The sequence below is a fragment of the Aegilops tauschii genome, chromosome 3, assembly GCF_002575655.3.
Source record: "Aegilops tauschii subsp. strangulata cultivar AL8/78 chromosome 3, Aet v6.0, whole genome shotgun sequence".
Classification (NCBI taxonomy): Eukaryota; Viridiplantae; Streptophyta; class Magnoliopsida; order Poales; family Poaceae; genus Aegilops; species Aegilops tauschii.
Genome location: NC_053037.3, coordinates 36,584,494 through 36,606,583, shown reverse-complemented (window position 1 = coordinate 36,606,583; position 22,090 = coordinate 36,584,494). Strand labels below are relative to the sequence as shown.

General features: G+C 48.0%; 1 protein-coding gene across 1 annotated transcript; it reads right to left on the bottom strand.

Moving 5' to 3' along the window:
• Positions 1-7,681: 7,681 nt before the first annotated feature.
• On the bottom strand, positions 7,682-9,174 carry LOC109786051 (WUSCHEL-related homeobox 10). The gene is made up of 3 exons (XM_020344627.4): positions 8,485-9,174; positions 8,116-8,303; positions 7,682-7,961 (listed from the first exon to the last, which is right to left on the bottom strand). Exons 1-3 carry the CDS (start codon positions 9,062-9,064, stop codon positions 7,944-7,946), a joined length of 786 nt encoding a protein of 261 aa, XP_020200216.1. The 5' UTR covers positions 9,065-9,174; the 3' UTR covers positions 7,682-7,943.
• Positions 9,175-22,090: the final 12,916 nt, after the last annotated feature.

Sequence of the window (22,090 nt, the reverse complement as noted above, 5' to 3'; positions counted from 1 at the left end):
ATGCCAAAGTTCTTTCTAGCAGGAAATGTATGTACCATGCTCGAATCCATCATCCATTTTCGCCAAAATTCGAGCATTTTGGACTCACATGCATGTGGTGTTCCATGTACTCCCTTCTTTTCTAAATATAAGTCTTTTTAGATATTTCGGTATGAACTACATACGGATGTATATAGACATATTTTAGAGTATAGATTCACTCATTAATTGTGCTCCGCATCCATATGTAGTCCATATAATAGGATCTCTAAAATACTTATATTTAGAACGGAGGGAGTACTTGCTTTGCTTGTCACCGAGTATAGCAAGTTTAAGTCACATCATTGGGTTCGTGTGCTCCACAAAGTTTTTTGAGAAAAGGATACAACATGCATGCATGGCTCTACCATTCTCCATCCCATCTCCCATGGAAAATACTAGCATTCTTTTCTTAGTGTTTTCCTTAGATGCTTCACATCTTCTAAACCAGAATTCCATTTTTTATTTTTTTATATATTTGAAATTCTAATGATAAGACCTTTCAAACAAGACCTGTATTGGATACATTTTAAACTCATTCAAATATTGTTGCTTCACAAATTGATTGGAATTGAAATGAGTGTAACAAATTTAAAAAAATCAAAATTAAAATGAAATCCATATATCACTTTATGTCATACATTTCAATAACACAATGTCGGGACCCCGATTCCAAGTCACATCGATCTAGCCGGTAACACCTCATATCACTTTGTGGCCTCACACACGGTATTCCCACGGGTGTCGCCTTACCATGGCCCGGGACCGTTTGCGCCTTTTGGCTCACGTATATGATAGTGTCGCTAGCATCCATATGACAGAGAACCCGGGCCGACATGAATAGTCGTGAACTCAAAGTGGCACTAACTTACGGGGACAGGCATACATGAATCAACATCGCGCATGTTGGTCAGCAGCTTGCGAATCCGGGCTGAAGCTCTGGGCTAACAGGACTCCGGGATCCCGGGCTGTAGCAGGCTAGGCAGGACTCCGGATGTCACCGCGTGACATTTCCCTGAAGGGACAGACACAGGAACGAAGTGAATCACATGCCGGCCACTCAAGTGTTCCGGAGCAGTAGTGCTGGGCTAGCAGGACTCGTGTGAACCGGGCTGTAGCGGACTACTATGGCTCATGGAAGCACAAGACTACATTTCCCCATAAGAGAGGCTACCAAGGATAAACAACTAGGTTGTCAGATCCCGCACATACCAAGCATTTCAATCATACACACAATATGCTCGATATGTGCAAATACAACATGGCATCACAACAAGACTCTACGACTCATAGTATTTATTCATTAGGCTCCGAAGAGCCAGATATTACAAACATGGGTCTCATGACCCAACATTCAGAGCATACAAGTCAAACACATGCGGAAGCTTAACATGTCTGAGTACAGACATCTACAAAAGAAAAAGGCTGCGAAGCCTGACTATCTACCAGATCCTGCCGAGGGCACAAGATCGTAGCTGAGGTATCAAGCTAAACGTCGAAGTCCACACGGAACTACTAGCAAGACTGACGTCTCTCTGCAAAACATAAAATAGGCAAACGTGAGTACAATTGTACCCAGCAAGACTTACATCAGAACTATCTACATATGCATCGGTATCAACAAAAGGGGTGGTGGAGTTTAACTGCAGCAAGCCAGCTTTGACTCAGGGGCTAACCTGAACTACGACAGCAAGAAACTCTTTTGAGGTGGCGCACACGAGTCCACATATTCACCATATCAATACACCACTCTGGATCCGCTCCCGTCTCCCTACGAGAACGTCATCCATAGCACTCACGCTTATCTTGCGCATTTTAAAGTATCCACTTTCACTTGTCCATGAACTGTATAGGCAACCCAGAAGTCCTTTACCGCGGACACGGCTATTCGAATAGATGATGTTAACCCTGCAGGGGTGTACTTCGTCACACACACTCTCGCCACTTACCACCATGTACACGTCGTGTACCTCGGCAACCTTCAAGCGGAAGCCTGGCGAGGGAGTCGGCCACGACCTAACTAACCACACAAGTCTCTCGTCCAGGTTTATCACCTATTCGGGTTCCATCCGCAAGGAGATCCGGCCGGGGTGTCGCTCACGGCCTCAAACGATGTGTGCAGGGTTCCCAAGCCCACATCGACGGATGGATCTACGCTTGGTACACCGTGCCACGGTGCCTAGTCTGTCCCAAGCCCACCTGTACCGGGTACCACTTGGTAGACTACTAACACTACCTACAAACACCAGAAACTAGTTGCAACTCCTGGACAGAGATCAGGTTGATTAATAAGTCGAGAGAGCTTGGAGCGCCCGGAGCCCAATGTGTGGTAGTAACTGTTCATGGATCACAAACACAGAACTCAGTTCCTGAGGATGGTTTCAATGAGACAACCCACCATGTACTCCTACATGGCCTCTCACCGCTACCTTTACCAAATCGTGTTTACACACTTAGCTCTCACATAGTAGGACATGTTCACAACTTTCCAATTCATTCCCGATGAATCAGACCTGACACAACTCTAAGCAATAGCAGGCATGACAAACAGGAATGAATGAGTAGGCACATCAGGGCTCAAACAACTCCTACTCATGCTAGTGGGTTTCATCTATTTACTGTGGCAATGGCAGGTCATGCAGAGGATAAAGGGGTTCAGCTACCGCAGCAAGTAACAGATGAATCGTTGTTGTCCTAATGCAGTAAAAGAGAGCAGGAGCGAGAGAGTGGGATTGTATCGGAATGAGCAAGGGGGTTTCGCTTGCCTGGCACTTCCGAAGATCATATAGCTCTTCATCCGTGTCATCGAACTCATCGTCGGAACCACGTCTATCGAGAGGGGACAACACCGGCAAACACAGAAAGAACACAATCAATGCAATGCACAATATGATGCATGATCATGACATGTCAATATGCTGTGATTTGAGCTAATGCAGCTAAGAACAGAAGGGTTTGAGTTGATTTGAACCAAAGGTTCAAATTCAAATTCAAACTAAGAACTTATAAAGTGCATTATCATGTTTTGATCTAAACAGCAAGGTTAAATTGTTTAAACATGCATGAAACCAGTACAGATGGATAGATTGGATTTTTCTGATCATTTTTCATATATAAATCTTTTCATTTGGAGCTACAGATTAATTTCTATGATTTTTAGAAGTTTATAACATTTTCTGAAATAAATAAACTATTTAAGATTTATTTAAATTCCAGAAAGGAATTACTGCGTCAGCATGACGTCACTATGATGTCAGTGGTCAACAGGGCCGGTCCAGGTCAAACCTGACGAGTGGGGTCCACACGTCAGTGACTAACTAACTAATCTAACACTACTGGAATCAGCTAATTTGCCATCTGCCAGCTCTTTGCCGTCTGCTAGCTGACGGCAAAAAAGCTCTTTGCCATCAGCTGCCTAAAAGCAGACGGCAAAGAAATGGCAGACGGCAAAGAAGCTCTTTGCCATCTGCGAGCTCTTTGCCGTCCGCTGGCAGACGGCAAAGAGAGAGGTGGCCCCCACCCCCCGCCCATTTGGAAAAAACTTAACGCCCCACCTCTTTGCCGTCTGGCAAAGAGGCAAAAAGGCGGACGGCAAAGACTGGCGGACGGCAAAGAGGAGAGTACCTAACGGCCCGGACCCCCCGCCCGTTACTCTCTGTTCTCTCCCTCTCTCTCCTCCCCGACGCGCCCCGCCACCACATCCCACCCCACCGCCGCCGCCGCCGCCCGCCGTCGCCCCGCCACCCGTCGCCCCCCCACCCGCCGCCGCCCCGTCGCCTCCTCCGCCCCGTCGCCCCCCCACCCGCCGCCCGGCGCCGCCCCATCGCCCCCTCCGCCCTGTCGCCCCCCACCCCTCCGCCCGGCCAGCGCCACCCCGCCGCCCCTCCGTCGGCGAGCGCCACCCCGCCGCCCCTCCATCGGCGAGTGCCCCTCCGTCGGCGAGTGCCCCACCCCTGCCGCAGGTGAGCCCCACCCCTCTTCTCCTTTTTTTCTGTTTTTTCTGTTTTTTAGTTTAGATTACTTTTAGTTTAGTTTTTTCGTCTGGTCAACCCGCCTGCCCACGCGTAGATATTTAGTAGTCCAACCGACCCGGCCGGCCACTGCGCACATGCCTACCATCGTGGTCTATCCACTCGCCCGCGATCAACGCGGCAGCTCACAGTCAACGCGGCAGCTCGCGGTCAACGCGACTGCATGGGATCTCGTCTTCCGCGCGCCGCCCCGTCCCATCTTGCGCCGCTGCCACAGTCGGAGACCGCGCCGCTGCCGCACGTCGCCTCCCTGCCGCAGTTTAATGCCCCGCTCCGCCCCGCCACGGCGCCTCACCTGCCGCGCATTAATTCCCGGCGCTATAAAACCCGCCCCTGCGCGGCGAGTTTGGTCACACCGCCCGTCCATCCCTCCTCTCCCTCTTCACACGCGCGTTCTCTTCACCGATCTGCGCGGGATGGCGTCCAGCGACTCGGACTCCGACGGCGCGGCACCGGGCGGCGTCTGGCCTTCGAGCCTGACACAAGGGCAGACAGAAGATCTCTTCCGGTTCGGGCTGTTCGTGCCGCCGACGGCGAAGGTGCCGCGGCCATGGAGGATCTCCGCCGACGGCTACCCCACGCAGGGCCCGCCGGCTACGAATGCCGAGCTGAGCGCGCACCCCGGTGGGCGGTTCAACCGTAAGAACCGCCGCCGATTTTGGAAGGGCAAGCGGTTCAACGACGTTATCGGCGCCTTCAAGCGCGCCGCCCGTGGGCTCCCCGTCGGCGACATCACAGGCGAAGCCGGGCCCTCCAGCCTGCGCGGGCGCGGGCGCGCCCCGCCTCCTGGCCCCGCCCCACCAGCCCCGGCCGAGGCCGTGATCCCGCCGGAGGTGGCGGCGCTCCGACAGGACGGCGATCCGGAGGACACGCCCGGACTGCTCGCGGCCCTAGCGTGTTCATCGGAAGAAGCCGCCGCGCGGCGGCGCGGGAGGCCGAGGAAGCCTCCGAGATTGCGGCCGCAATCCAGGCGGCCGAGGCGATGGCGGTGCCGCAGGCGGCGATGGCGGAGGAGGAAGAGGATTCGGACGACGTCCCGGTGGACTGGGACGACGTCGCGAACCGGTCCAGCAGCGACGATGACGGCGGCAACGGCCCGACCGTGATTGACCTCGATAGTGACGCCGAGTAGTTTTTTTAGTGTTGTTTAGGTAATTTGGCTTGAAAAAAAAAACAAACAAACTGTTATTGCCGTCAGCGGCGGACGGCAAAGGCCTGCCGTTAGCCACTTAACGGACTGACAGCGCAATTATTGCCGTCCGCTCTCTTTGCCGTCCGCGGCAGACGGCAAAGGGCCTTTGCCGTCAGCCGCCAGGAAGCAGACGGCAAAGTAGCTGTTTACCGTAGCCTACTTTGCCGAAGCCTTTTGCCGTCCGCGGCTGACGGCAAAGGTCTTTGCCGTCCGCCGTGGCAGACGGCAAAATAGCTGATTCCTATAGTGTAAGTTAATTAGTGTTAAACTACTACTAACTAAAAATGTCAGTGGAGTTAATTAAACTTAATTAAAAACGAAACTAGGATTAGCTGGGGCTGGGGCCCACTTGTCAGCGACCCAGGGGAGGTCAAACCTCTGGTCAACAGGGTCAAACAGGCCGGCGGCTTGACGCCGGCGATGTCATATGCGGCGGTGGCGCTCGGGATTCTTTCTCCGGCGACCAAAACGATGGCCGAGGCCATATGCGGGACGAGGGGACCCGTCCGCATCGATTGGTGGTCGAGGCCGGGCCTGAGGGGCCCGGAGGCGACGACGGCGAGCACAACGGTGGTGCCCGGAGTACGGCGCGCTCGGGAATGGCGTTGTGGTGTACGGGAGGAAGAGCTGGTGGTGGTGTTCGTCTCCTGGGAGGGTGCGGAGCTCGTTGGCGGGCCCGGACGCAGGTTGCAGCAGCTCTAGCCGCGGCGGCGCCATGGCCAGCGGTGGCGAGCTCGGGAGCTTGCGGAAACGGCGACTAGAGGACGTGCGAGGCCGGGGCGAGAGAGGGGTTTCGTTCGCGAGCTCACCACAGTTCGAGTGGAGTCGAAGAAGAGGCCGAGGAAGCGCTGTGGCCGACGAATCGACGATGGCGGGGACGAAGTAGAGGCGGCGATGGGGACGATGGGGGCGACGTTCTGCTGCTCCCTGCCTTGCGTGCGTCGACGAGAGAGGGTAGCGCGAGACGGTGGAGCTCTGGGAAGGGCGGTGGCGCTTGGGGACGACGGCGGCCACGCGAGCGAAGCACGGCGGCGACGCGTTCAGTGAGGTGGGGAACGGCGATGGAGAGAGCAGGGGGAGAGTGAGAGAGGTCGGGCGGATCGGGACGACACCGGGGCGTTCATCCACGCGTCCAGGGGCTCGGCGGCAAGCAGGAGGTGGCGAGGCGTGTGCTCACGCGCGGCGGCCACACGCGCTGTCCTCCTGGCGGGAGGTAAGTGATGACTGGCAGAGGCCACTGGGCTGGGCCTCTGCTGGGCCGCCAGGTAAGTGCCCAGTTCTTTCTCTCCCTCTCTTTTATTTTCTGTTTTCTAATTATTTTGATTTGTTTTGAATTAGTAGAAATACTAACTCATTTTGTAAAATCCTGAAAATAATTGTGGGCACTATTAGAATTATTTCCAACTGCCCCCAATTGCTTTCATAAGTATTGAAGCATTTAAAATATTTATAGGCATTAAATGCTTCAATTCAAATACAATATGATTTAACTAAAAATCCATAAATGGCCAAGAAATATGCTCATCATTTTTGGCAGAGGTTTTCACCTTTATCAGAAATCATGAACATTTTCAAAGGCATTTTGGGTTCTTTGAAAAAGATTTTATTTGAACCTATTTGAGTTCTTTCTGGTGCTAGGGTTTGATCAATCCCCATTTCAGCTTTAAATAAAATTTAAACATGCTGCAACAGACATGTGCTAGCCTAGTGCAAGGTAAAGCTAGGGATGTGACACACAATTACCGGATGCACTTCAATTATCAAAGCACTTTGTTACCAGATGCTTTACAATTTTATATATCATATATTTCAGTAATAACATCCCTACGAATTTCACATAATATCATATACTTCAGTAATGAGATGCATTTCAATATTAGATGCTTGACTACCCACTTTGCCGCTCGGCCGGAAGATGAGGGACAACAGATCCGGCGATGGGGCGATGCGGTAGTGAAGTGGTGGCCGGATTCGGTCGCCGTGACGGCGGTGGCGGTGGTTGCCGAATGGGGTGCTGCAGCGGCGGGCCGGTGGCGTTGTGGTGGTTGCAGTCGATTGGAAGACACGGGACGGCGGATCCAGTGACGGTGGAGGTGGTGGCCGGATCCGGTGGCGGGGCAGCGCGGGAGGGGAAGCGGCTGCAGGCGGCTTAGTTTTGGCTTTCCGGCAGTCGTGTGGAACTCGTGGTTATGGACCCGAATCCTTTAGTATGAAACATTGTCTTTTCCAAGTAAAAACCCCGAGTGCTATGTATTTGCAGCCGCAGCTGCCTTTTTTTTGGGCTGCCCAAAAAATTTTGCGACAAAATTTACATATATGGTTGTTATTGGATATGTGGTTTTTGGGTCAAAATGCCCCAAAAAACTGGTATTTTGGCTGCTGCCCTATTATAGAGCTGCTGTTGAAGGTGCTCTAATGCAATGCAATAGAACCAAACAGATTCTCGCAGAACTATTTGGTAACTTATTTCTTCCAGTAATTTAAGCTGCTACAACATCGCCAACACTGAAAGAATGAACTCTCAAGGGAACCATTTCTACAGAGATAGTAACATAAACTGATATGCAAGAACAACATTAGTAAACGCCCTGATACGATCTTGACAACAAGATCGCTCTCATTGAAGCTTGATTATAGCATCTTCCTTGCATACATATACCGCGACCTTGATTCTTCTAATCTGCTAGATAGGAGCTGATTAATCAGATCGACCTGAATACCTACAAACACACAGAGGAACGAGAGTAAATAGTCATGTCGATTTACTTAATGAAATACTGCCTCTCTACATAAATATAAAGCGTTTTAGAGACTTGGAGAGAACGAATACAAGATTACCAATTAACCTTGGTTAGACAAGAAGTGATTAATTACCAGGTAATAACATTCCCCCATTTGCAGGCTCTTCATGAGGACGCCGCGCTCGTTCACCGGGAGGATCTCGCCGGAGGAGTGCACCAGAATCACATCACTCCCGAATGTGCCTGCCACGTCCAACACACCGGTGCTCGGCACCTCGTACACCGTGCCATTGATGAACACCGGCATCGTCGTCCCAGGAACTGGAAGCCATGCCCACACATCATTTGCATAAGCAATTTAGCACACATATGATCATCGGTTATATGTATTTGCTTGGTGGCTACGGGCTATACTAGCAAGGTAGCAATGCATGGTTTTGTTTGATGGATACGGGCTATACTAGCAAAGTAGCAATGTACAACAACTAAAACTACTACTAACCAGTTGCTTGGTAGCTTAGTTGCGATGCGTCGGTAGCCGTGTAGCCATACTGGTTTTCGCCACCGCGTGACATGAGGCCCATTTGCCGGGGGATGGCGAAAAGATCGTCTCCGCCGTCGGCGTCGTCTACCGAGAAACGGGGAGCCCCGGTGACCGCGGCCGCGGCCGCCGACACGCCGCCGCACAGCTGCCCGTACTGCATGGTGTTGTAGGGAGAGGTGCCAATGCCGTGGCAGCCGTGGCCAGCCACGACTGCGTTGGAGGGGAGCTGGTCCGCGTCCCCGCTGCCGCCGCAGGACTGCTGGAGCTGGCGTGCACGGCGGCGGGAGCGGGAGCGGCGGTTCTGGAACCAGTAGAACACGTTGGCATCACGGACGGCGCCGAAGCGCTCGAGGAGGAGCCGGATGCGCGCCGTCTCGTCCTTGGCCGGGTTCACCATACCGCTGTTGAAGATGGACTCCAGGATCAGGATCTGCTCCGGCTTGGGCGCCCACCGGGACCGTGCCGTGGTCGGCTCGCCCCCCTCGCTGCTGCGGCCGCCACGGTGTGCGGGAGCTTGGCCGTGGTTGTGCTGGTCCATGGAGAACCTAGCTTGTTGGCTAGCTGGGAGATGCTCTCAAAGCTATGATAATTGACCAGGGAGAGTTTTCTTGAAAGGAGAAACGAGGATTGATGGTAGGGAAGCCAAGGGGGGAAGGGGCATAAATGGAGCGTCCTGTATACTTATAGTTAGAGGCTACACTTTTTTTGGAAGTTAGAGAGGCTACTCTTTTTTCTTTTAAATAAATACAGTTCAGACGCAGAGCTCACAAACACGTATATACAGACACACACCCTGCTCCTGTAAGCAGCATCAAGAGACTTAAGACTATCCACAGTGGAAGTAAGACTAGTCATAATGGGTAGTAACATAGACTAGTAACATGGGCATGTTACTAGTCTATGTTACTACCTCTATAGTGGACAGTAACATATGTACGGTAACATGGAGCACTTTATTTATTAGGCTATAGACACATCTTGCCTTGATATGTGTGATGTTACTCATACTAGTAGTAACTAGCTATGTTACCACTTTCATCTATTTCTTTATTTATTGCATGCCACATCATCTATTTAACCTAGATATGTGTGATGTTACTACCTATGTTGTGTGATGTTACTACCTATGTTACTCCCACTGTGCGTAGTCTAACATAGGTAGTAACATCACACATATCTAGATAAAATATATGATGTGGCAAGCAATAAATGAAGAAATGGAGGAAAATGGTAACATAGCTAGTTACTAGTAGTATGAGTAACATCACACATATTAAGGCAAAATGAGTATAGCCTAATGAAGTGTTGCATGTTAACACACATATGTTACTCCCCACTATAGAGGTAGTAACATAGACTAGTAACATGTGCATATTACTAGTCTATGTTACTACCCATTGTGGCTATTCTAAACGGTAAGTTTGGAGATTGACAAATTTATTACAGGCACCTCGCTTACAAATAAAAGAATAAAGGCATTAAATACTGAAATAAATCCACCACAAGCAACTTGACCAATTGAGCTACACTTCGCTAGAGGACACTCTCTTTCATTGATTCACGCCTTTAGGCTGGTCGTAATGGCACGTATCATATACTAGTATCATGCATACGATACTATTTTATGATACTACATCCGTAGTGCATAGTATCATATGTTCGTATCATAGATGACTTCATTTATTAGCATGCATGACACATAGTAGCACAACATTTAATATAATACGGTATCATGATATGATACTCAACCCTCTCTTTCTTCATTTAATCCTATGTCACCTCATCAAATTTGTCTAATTGGCATACAGGATACTACCTATGATACTCCCATTACGATCAGCCTTATTTGCTAATGTTATCATTAGGTCACCAAGCAACCAGTGGGAAAAAAAGTGACTAGATAAAGATAAGCGTAGTTTCCTAATAATCTTAAACATATTTTGCTCTACGTGATGGAATGTATTGTTAGTTTGCTACTGCTCTACTGGATACACTCACTGTCTACCGAAAAACCAAGAATGTAACAATTGGATTGCTCCAACTCTACAATAATGCTTTGTGAATGGTTAACACATGTGATAGGGTCGCGCATGTTTGGTCCATATTTATTTTTCTTATATTTAGTGCTTCCTTTGTCTATGCAAGTGGTGATCTTAAGACATGGTAAAACAGAGAAATTAATGTATTATCTTTTTCAATTGATTTCATAAAAGATGCGCTCTATTTCTTATTATTAACTGAATCTTCATTTCTCGTTGTATCTATACATCGTTCTTGCTATAAACTTCCTGAAGAAAGTTATCGGTCCATAATTGTCCTTAGTCTCCCTATGTCATTATATTGATTTGTTCCCTATTTACTCAAGAACAACATATCATTTGTGTTTGTATTATTATACTCTTTGATATAAAATTTCTTCAAAGGATTTCGGGAGAGTGGTAAATTTTGGAAATATTTTCAACATGGGTTATAATCATAAGAATTTTTCAATGTCTTTGTTCTTTGCTTATTTTTGTAACGCTATGCTTCTATTCTTTACGTGCTCTACACTAGATGGGAAAATTCTCGCCATAACTCGAATCTTTAGTGATTACTAGGTTTATTAGGACGCTCTTAGTTTCTCGTACAAATTATCGTAGTTATCTTAGGGGAATTACAGAAAAACATAACGTTCCTACATTTTTTAGAATTTATGAGATCCATATATGCATGCCTAACTTTTCAGTGTGTGTAGAACAGGGGGTGGAGAGAGAGGAACAGGTGGGACCATGAAATTTGGCGTGATCAATCTTTGGGGAGCTGGTGGGTGCCCTTAGTTTTTTTTAAAGGTGGTGGTTGCCCTTAGGTTTTCTGTTTTGTTGGGCAGGTAGGTGGGCTATTCATGTGACCATAAAGGACAAGGTGTATTCTCCTTCAATATTTCCGAGTAAAATACGATTGCATGTGACGTGCAGATCTGGAGGGACATATACATTTATGTACAGAGGATGCTTCCTAGTTCCTACATATACTTTTCAATAAACCTTAATTTGTACATGCGTCAGCTAGCTATAGGTTCCACACAACACAACCAATGGTGGATTATATACTAATTAATTTGTGATGAGTCACAGGATATGTGACTCATGAGAGCACAGTTTAATCCACAAGTCGGTGTGTCGTTTTGTATCCATACTCTCTGTAGCAATTATGCTCCCTGATATGCATGAACCTGCCTAAGTCGCTCGTAGAGTCGTAGTCATACATGCCATACAAACAAATCACCCGTAATTTAGGAGTGTACAAGGGCAATGATTGAGGAAGAAATTTATTTTGATCGGTGTGTGTAATTATATGTACAACATATTTTCTCGACGGCGGCGGCGAGGGGAGATGAACCGCAGAGGTGAGGAACATGGGATCGCCGCTCGTGTGTTTACAACTTTATATGCTATAGTATATTATGCATATGGATCTGTTAGATGTCAATCAAGCTTTGCAAATATATGAAAACCATATGCATGCCAACCTGTAGCAGTATATGTATAGAGTAGTATTACTCTTACCACGTCCACATGATGCATGCTTGGAAGCATTCTGTTTCTTGGACATTCCATTGTCACCTTGTATGTACTACTGTTTGCACGCACGCACTATATACCAGAGCCTCGCGGACAGTAGGTTTTTCCATGCATGACATGTACACAGTGCTGCTAGGGTTCTAGCTGCACATGCAAACAAATTAGGGCATTGTGCTGGCAAGCCCAGCAAAGGCATGCATGCATGTACAGGATTGTAAGATGCTTTTATCATGCATGGCATGGCAGCCTGCCCACATATGCAACCTGCTGCTGAAAAGTTCTCACCAAGCAAGGTACTGGTTGGTCCGAAGATCGGTCGGATTTGTGCCTTTCCTCCTATGCATAAACGTTGTTGCAAATGTTCTCTTTCTGGCACATGTGTGTGCCATATGATCATTGCATGGTCCGCACGGCGCGAACGCTAGCCTATCGACGGGTGGGTCTGTCCTGCCAAACGACGTGACATATGGATCGATGATGATCATGCAGATGCAGGGATGCTAGCTACAGGCACAAAGGGACAATGGTATATAGTATGTTGCAGGTCATATACGTGTTTGCTCTCTGCCCACCTCTTGCCGCTTGCTTTTGCCTGCATGCGTATGTGCTGATAGATTCCCTCCTAATCATGCAGTGCACACCTTTTTTTTGGAACATAGACGCTAGCAGCGTCCGGCTTTAACTTAATAAAGCCACCAGGCAGAATCCACATAGAGTCTTACAAGCCAAATAAAGACAGTCAAACGAGCACATGGCTCAAGATATAGCTAAGGAGATCGCAGCCACAAGTTCGATATCACAAATGCGAAACATCAAGGCCAAAGCTAGCAAAACGAGGAGGTTCATGGTGCAGCCATCATCCCTTGCCGCGCCTTCACCATGGTTGTCTTGATCAGCTCCATAGTCTCTTTCATGTGCTCGATGTCACGCTTCTTCCCCAGCGGTGCCCAAACCTGAAGGAAAATATGACATTTGAAGATAATATCAGCGGGGTGGGCCGGGAATTTGTGTTCAATCGTAATTTTGTTTCGAACCGTCCAGAGGGACCAAAGTAGCGCCCCAACGCATCTCCAAACAATCCTAGCATTGGCCCCTCTTTGCGACGTTAAGATAGACAGCATGTCGTGGCTAGACTGTGGGTTCCAATTTTGATTGAAGGCATCTCTCACCGCACTCCACGCAAATCTAGCGAGCACACAGCCAAAGAACACATGGTTCGCGTTTTCCCCTAAACCGCAAGTGGTGCACGTGCCGTCCGCTGGCCCATTTCGTTTGGCAACGTTATCCGACGTAGGTAAGCGGTTGCGAAACATTTGCCATAGGAAAATCTTGATTTTGAGAGGAATGTCAGCCTTCCATAGCCCCCTAGCTATATCTAGCGTAGTACCCTCAGATAGCTTGTCATATAGGGACTTGACCGTAAATCTCTTGAAGCGGTCAACTTCCACGAGATTGTGTCCGCCCCATTACTACGGGTCAGCCCTCCCAAGTTAGTTGACAAAGCGTCCCAGCTAGCGGCCTCCCTAGTCTCTAGATTCCTAATGAAAGAGATGGCTGGAGGTTGGACGCGCAAAGCATCGGCCACCATAATGTTGGTGTCCGTTGCCAATTGGTACAGTTCCGGATGTGATTGCCATAACGGCTCCTGACCCCACCAGTGGTCGAGCCAGAAATGTGTGGACTTGCCGTTGTTTACCCGGAACTGCGCACCCACTGAAAACGCCGGTCGAACCGCTTGGATCCCGTTCCAAAAGGCCGAGCCGTTGATTTTAGCCTTGAACAAATTCCCCTCCGGGAAATATTTAGCTCGGAGGATATCTGCCCAGAGCCCCGACTCGTTTTGGGCAAGACGCCACCACCACTTAGTTAGCAGGGCCACGTTCATGAGTTTAGAATTTGTAATACCTAGGCCGCCAAATTTTTTTGGCCTACACGCCGCTGCCCATTTCACTAAGTGGTACTTGCGCTTGGTCCCAGCTCCTTCCCAAAAGAACCGGGAACGAGGAGTATCGAGTCTAGCGTGAACCCCATCCGCCAGTAGGAACATCCCCATTGTGAATATAGGAAGGGAAGATAAGCTCGAGTTGGTTAGGATGAGCCTCGCCGCCGAGGACATAAACCTACCCCTCCAAGGGCTCACTCTGTTAGCGACCTTCCCATACAGCGGTTCCCATTCCGCTATGGTAAGTTTCTTGGTCGATATCGGGAGGCCCAAGTATTTAATCGGAAAGCTCCCTAGCTTGCAATTAAGTAGATTCGCAACCCGCGAGCTAGCTAGATCATCCATCCCAATGGTGATCACTTCGCTCTTCAGAAAGTTGATCTTAAGCCCTGATAAGATCTCGAACGCAAGTAGAAGTAGCTTGGTGGTAGCGATGCTGTGGTCGTCGGGTTCGAATAAGAGCATCGTATCGTCTGCGTATTGCAGATGCGTGACCCCACCCGGAATAAGATGAGCTACGATCCCTTTAATGTGTCCCGCTGCCCTTGCTTTATTAATCATGGCCGCCAGGGCATCCGCAACAAAGTTAAAGATGAGCGGGGAGCTTGGGTCTCCCTGACGGAGACCACGCTTGTTACGAAAGAACTTGCCCATTGTGCCATTGATATTGACCGCCGTGTGCCCACTACACACGAGGTGCATGATGCGATGTACGAATCCTGCCTCAAAACCCTTTTTGAGGAGGACTTCTCGCACGAACTCCCTTAACGCGATCGTACGTTTTCTCGAAATCTAATTTGAGTAGCACTCCCTGTGCCTTGGTCCTTTTCAACTCGTGAACGATCTCTTGTAACGCAATTGGTCCCTCGAGGATGTTGTGGTGTTTGAGGAAACCCGTTTGACTAGAGCTAATCACTCGTTGAGCGACCGGAGCCAAGCGTGAGGCATAAGCTTTCGCACAAATTTTGAACGGGACGTTGATCAAGGTAATGGGTCTAAAAAGCTTAATGTTATCCGCCCCTTTCACCTTAGGAATTAGGCTAATGGCTCCATAGTTCAACCGGGAAAGGTCCGTCGTGCCTAAAGCGAAGCCATTGACAATATCGTAAAACAAGTGCTTAAGGCAGGGCCAAAACTTCTTAAAGAACTCTACCGGCCAACCGTTCGGCCCAGGCGCCGTGCTCGTTTTCATGCCGTGTAAGGCCTGGTCTATTTCCTCAGGAAGGAAAGCAAGGGCTAACCTATCGTTCTCTTCCTGCGAGACACGCTCCGCGGTATCCCACAAATCACCGCGCAAGCGTAAAGGTTTTTCAACGGCCGTCCCCAAAAGGCCTATGAAAAACTCGTAGATATGAGCCACGATTTGGTCCTGCGCCAACAGGACACCTTGGTCTGATTGGAGACGCAGAATGGTGCATTTCCTTTTCCTCCCGTTCGCGTAGGCATGGAAATATCCTGTGTTTGCGTCTCCTTTCGTGACCCATTTGACTCCACCCCTGCGTCGCCAGTATTCCTCTTCCGCGCGCAAAATTGCAGTGCACACCTCGGTCCAACAAGATCACGAATCGTGTTCAGAAGTCGAGTCTCGTGCCGAAGCATGTAGTATGTTTCAACTTTCAAAACAACCTACTCCCGTAAGATCGTTCAGGGCATCTCTAATGGTAACCCGCAAAAAACCTTCCGCATCCGTATCCGCAGACTGATGGACCAGTCCACGGATATGGATGCAGAGGCAGACATTCAACGCTAGCCGCATATATTTGAAACCAGATGAAATTCATGCAAACCGGCTAATGCTCATTAAAGTTCGGATAGAAAATAGCACAAATCATCCACACATAACATGCAAATTAAGTCTAGTACAACAAGGTCTCAAATTCGACTAGATCTCGAATGTCCAACAAAATTTTCAGGAACGGATCATGTCCTCCTGAAGGAAATATGCCCTAGAGGCAATAATAAAGTTGTTATTTTATATTTCCTTATTCATGATAAAGGTTTATTATTCATGCTAGAATTGTATTGATCGGAAATCTAATTACATTTGTGAATACATAAACAAATACCATGTCCCTAGTAAGCCTCTACTAGACTAGCTCGTTGATCAAAGATGGTTAACGTTTCCTAACCATAGACATGTGTTGTCATTTGATAACGGGATCACATCATTAGGAGAATGATGTGATGGACAAGACCCACCCATTAGCTTAGCGTAATGATCGTTCAGTTTATTGCTATTGCTTTCTTCATGTCAAATACATATTCCTTCGACTATGAGATTATGCAACTCCCGAATACCGGAGAAATATCTTATGTGCTATTAAATGTCACAACGTAGCTGGGTGATCATAAAGATGCTCTACAGGTATCTCCGAAGGTGTTTGTTGAGTTGGCGTAGATCGAGATTAGGATTTGTCACTCCGAGTATCGGAGAGGTATCTCTGGGCCCTCTCGGTAATAACACATCATAAGAAGCGTTCCAAGCAAAGTGACTAAGGAGTTAGTTACGAGATGATGTATTACGGAACGAGTAAAGAGACTTGTCGGTAACGAGATTGAAATAGGTATAAAGATACTGACGATCGAATCTCGGCCAAGAAACATACCGATGGACAAAGGGAATTGCGTATGTTGTCATAACGGTTCGACCGATAAAGATCTTCGTAGAATATGTAGGAGCCAATATGGGCATCCAGGTTCCACTATTGGTTATTGACCTGCGAGGTGTCTCGGTCATGTCTACATAGTTCTCGAACCCGTAGGGTCCGCACGCTTAACGCTCGTTGACGATATAGTGTTATATGAGTTATATGATTTGGTGACGGAATGTTGTTCGGAGTCCCGGATGAGATCACGGACGTGACGAGGAGTCTTGAAATGGTCGAGAGGTAAAGATTGATATATAGGACAATGGTATTCGGACACCGGAAGTGTTTCGGGGAGTACCGAGTACTTATCGGGTCACCAGAAGGGATTCCGGGCACCCCCGGCAAAAGATATGGGCCTTATGGGCCAAGAGGGGAAACGCACCAGCCACAAGGGGCTGGTGCACCCCCCGTATGGGCCGGCGTAAGGAGGAGAAGGAAAGGGGAGAAGGGAAAGGAAAGTGTGGATTAGGATTCCCACTTCCTTCCCTCTCCCTCCCTCTTTCCTTCCCCCTCGGTTATATATGGCAGGGGGGCACGGCTTGGGAGGGACTCCAAGTAGGATTCCTCCTACTTGGGCGCCTCCAATGGCTGCTCCTCCCTCCCTCCCTCCCACCTATATATATATGTGGGAGAGGGCGCCTAGCACACAACAGACAAATGCCTAGCCGTGTGCAGTGCCCCCCTCCACCATTTACACCCCTGGTCATATTTTCGTAGTGCTTAGGCGAAGCCCTACGGAGATAGCTTCACCATCACCGTCACCACGCCATCGTGCTGTCGGAACTCATCAACTACCTCACCATCTTGCTGTATCTAGAAGACGCGGACATCACGTGGAGGTGCCGTACGTTCGGTGCTCGATCGGTTGGATCGCGAAGAAAGTTCGACTACATCAACCGTGTTGTGAAACGCTTCCGCTTACGGTCTACGAGGGTACGTAGACACACTCTCCCCCTCGTTGCTATGAATCTCCAAGGATAGATCATTACGTGTGCGTAGAAATATTTTTTGTTTTCCATGCAACGATTCCCAAAAGTGGCATTCGAGCAAGGTCTATGCGTAGATGATATGCACGAGTAGAACACAAAGAGTTATGGGCGGTGATAGTCATACTGCTAACCACCAATGTCTTATTTTGATTCGGCGGTATTGTGGGATGAAGCGGCCCGGACCAACCTTACATGCCCACGCACATGAGATCGGTTCCACCGACTGAGATGCAATTAGTTTTGCATAAAGGTGGCTAGCGGGTGTCTGTTTCTCCTACTTTAGTTGAGTCGAATTTGATTGTGGCCAGTCCTTGAAGAAGGTTAAAACATCAAACTTGATGAATCACCGTTGTGGTTTTATGCGTAGGTAAGAACGGTTCTTGCTAGAAGCCCGTAGCAGCCACGTAAAACTTGCAACAACAAAATAGAGGACGTCTAACTTGTTTTTGTAGGGCATGTTGTGATGTGATATGGTCAAGATATGATTTCATATATGTTGATGTATGAGATGATCATGTTTTGTAATATCGACAACCGGAAGGAGCCTTAGGGTTTTCTCTTTATTGTATGAAGTGCAAGCGCCATGTAATTGCTTTACTTTATCACTATGCGTTAGTGATAGTTGTAGAAGCAATAGTTGGCGTGACGACCTCGACGCAACGACGATACGATGGAGATCAAAGTGTCGAGCCGGTGACGATGGAGATCATGATGATGCTTTGGAGATGGAGATCAAAGGCACAAGATGATGATGGCCATATCATGTCACATATTTTGATTGCATGTGATGTTTATCCTTTATGCATCTTATTTTGCTTAGAATGGTGGTAGCATTATAAGATGATCCCTTCACTTAATTTCAAGATAAAAGTATTCTCCCAGAGTATGCACCGTTGATACAGTTCATTGTTTTGAGACATCACGTGATGATCGGGTGTGATAGACTCTAGGTTCACATACAACGGGTGTAAGACAGTTTTACACATGTAGAATACTTGGGTTAAACTTGACGAGCCTAGCATGTACAGACATTGTCGTGGTTTTGTCACGGCAGATGTCCTAGTGAAAGGACTTAGTCGTGGAGCCATCGCGATGGGTTAGCTTAAAGGGGTTAAAGTGGACAAAGGACGCAGAGAGTTTATACTGGTTCGGCCCCTTGCGGTGAAGGTAAAGGCCTAATCCAGTTGTTGTGGAATTGCTAGAGTTTCGATGACCAGGGAGTGAATTCGCTATGCCTGGCTCTCGAGTTATTTTTTGTTGTCCCTAAACCGCCATCGGGTTGTCCCTTTATATACACAGGTTGGCGCCCGGCGATTTACAGAATCCCGAGGCCGGCTCATAAACGTGTCCGGCTCGGTTTCTACCTTGCTTATCTTACAACACAAGTTACATATGATATGGCGGTTTATGTCTACAGGCCATAACCCGCCTCTAGGCCTTGGGCCTTCGTAAAGCGCCACACTCCTTGTATTCATGGGATTCACATATGAATAACTCATCATGGGGATAACCCGGCCTCTCCTGGCCGGTTTATACCCAGTAGTAATATCCCCAACGTTAGGCCCCAGATTGATTTGAACTGGTTCATGTCAATCTTCAACACTTGAGAAAAATTCTTCCTTCGGCATCTTCGCATAAATCTTGTAAACCGCCATGACGTCATCTTCCAGTATCATGATAAACCGCCATGACGTCACCTGTTATTAAAAATTGCATATAACTCACCTTTATTAATGAGCCTCCGACAATCGAGGCGACAACTCTGTCACATATCCAAATTTTGGGCTCCTCGATTTTCGCGCCTGCCACTTATCCCTTCGCCTTTATAAATAAGACCAGGGGTCCTTTCCATTCCCCCCTGTGCCTCTTCGCTTCTTCTTCCTCCTCGCGCCGATCTAACCCTCATGCGCGGCCGCCGTCATCAAACTCCGACCTCGACCTCAACTCCGGCCGCTGCATCAACCTAAACGCACCAGAGAAATGCGGCGCTCCTCCGCTGCTCCATTAGCATCAGTAAGTTTCTTCTGTCCTTGCCCAAGATCCAACACTAGGGTTTCAGTGTTCATCGGAGTTCGTTGAAGTTCCGACGATGTTCTTCCCTGCTCTCCTTAGTAGCTAGTTTGGATCTGATATTTCTTGTGCGGCTGTAATCATAGTCTCCTTTTTCCTCATTATAGCATCCCCTTCGCATAGAAAAAACTCATCTGAATCTGATGAACTGTTGAAGCACCTGTACTTTAGGTCTGATTATAATTTGATTTTCTGACACGCCGCGGATCTGAATTTACCATACCAGTCTGTGAAAAATGTTTGTCCCTTTACTTAGTTACTTTAGATCTGTACCTTTCATACAAATACATGCGGTTTATCTTTGTAAAAAGTGATAATCCGGTGGGTACCATTAGTCCCCTCTTAAACCGCCAAGGCATTTATCTTTGTAACTCCTCCAATATCAGACTCCGGTTTAACAAATATCAGACTCCGGATTAACAAGTGTACATGCCTCTGTTTCTGTTTCTGACCTTGCATCGCCTTATATTTGTCTGTCATAAATCTTAAACCGGCATTGATCTTTTTCCAGCTTTTCCTTGAAAATGGCCAAGCAATTTTATGCTTGTAACTAGGTCCCTTCACGGGTTACGGAAGTGCAACTAGAAGGATGTGTTGCGACTGGCGCTTTAGCGAAGAAAGAAGTTATTCAGTGGAGAGTCCCCGGTCCAGAAAATCCTCCTGAGCCCAAGGATGGAGAAGTAGTTGTATTTGTTGATCACCTGAGTCGAGGGTTTAGCCCTCCCGGACCAAAATTCTTCCGAGATGTACTTGCTAGCTTCCAACTCCACCCTCGGGACATTGGGCCAAACTCTGTGTCCAATGTTTGTCATTCCCAGGTATTTTGCGAAGCTTATCTTCAAGAGGAGCCCACAGTTGAACTGTTTAGGGATTTCTTCTACTTAAACCGTCGTACAGAGTTTACAGACGGACCCAACACTGAACTTGGCGGCATGGCGATTCAAAAGAGGAAAGATGTCAGCTTCCCTCACGCCAAGCTTCACAGTCACCCCAAGGACTGGAATCAGACTTGGTTTTATTGCAAAGATACATCTCCAACTGATGAAAATCCTCTGCCGGGTTACCGTCCTCATTGTCTTAGCAATACACATCCCTTTCCTCAGAGATTAACTGCGAAGGAAAGATCCAACTACGCACCACAAATGTCAAAGCTCAGAGCCTTTGTGGCGAACGGTTTGACAGGTGTTGATTTTGCTCGCTGCTGGATAACCTGGAGCATTTTGCCCTTAAGCCGGCGCCCCGGTTTAATGTGTGAGTACACAGGGAGCTTGAAAGATCCTCAACGACATGTTGATATTCAGCTAACAGAGGATGAAGTTACCAAGTCTGTCAAGAAAATACTGAATGAATCGGAAGCTGTCTGCAGCCAGACCGGTTTAAGTCCTTTCTGTGTCTTCAATAAACCGCCAACTGTAAGAATCACAACTCTTTTTGTTTTAACTTGCTCCTTTTTTAGATATTCTCTCAAAACTTTGACCATCTTTGACAGGGCGATGACCCATTCTGGAAGAAGAAACCACAGGATAAACCGGCCAAGACACCTCGCCCCAAGACCAAGGTTATCAAAAAACCTGCCAAGAAGAGGACCACTGAGTCTTCCAAACCAAATGCTGATGCTGACTTGGCTAATCCGGATTCAGAGGTAGAACTTGACTCTCTTGGTTCATTTTTCATACACCTCATTGACAATGACTATTATCAAGACGACGCTGAAGGCAGCCAAGCTAACGACGTAGAGGTAATTATCCTTTCCTACGGTTTAGATCCTCTGCCAACCCAGAAAATCCGTTAAGCAAACCGGAAAATAGAATTTTCTCGCCCCCTAGCTCACTTGGACCCAAACTTTCTTTTGAAGAAGCAGCAACACGAAGCTCGCCGCACAACCCGGCACAGCGGCCAGGTAGTTACCTCCGCCGGTTTACTGAACACTCCGGTTCGGAAACGTCGATCAGAGGTCTCTTATACTCTTGACACTTCTTGCCCCAAGGCGGGTTGTTTCCGACAGCCTCTTAATCTGTCTGATTCGAATTATCAGGGAACACCTCACTCATCCTCTGGCGAGTCAACAGCCACACAACTTCCAACCCTCAACACAGTTCCTGGGTGAGCTATTCCTTAAATTTACTCTTAATACCTTATGTTCACCTGTCATATTAACCTTTATGTTTGTTCTTCTCAGTGCCAAGCCTAGACCCAGCAAGAAGGCTCGGTTAACTAAACCGGCTGATGATAATGTGGTTATCGAACCGGAGAAGACTCCAGATCTGGAAGGAACAAATACTGATGTTATTCATGATGACCCGCCACCTCAAGATTACGACTTCATTGTTGAACAAGTAGAAGTGGACACCACAG

Bases quoted from the DNA above. Each gene is read 5' to 3' on its own strand.
- LOC109786051 (XM_020344627.4), bottom strand. From the start codon at position 9,064: ATGGACCAGCACAACCACGGCCAAGCTCCCGCACACCGTGGCGGCCGC. The intron at 8,304-8,484 runs GTTAGTAGTAGT...CATGGCTTCCAG, and splicing joins ACTAAGCTACCAAGCAACTG to TTCCTGGGACGACGATGCCG.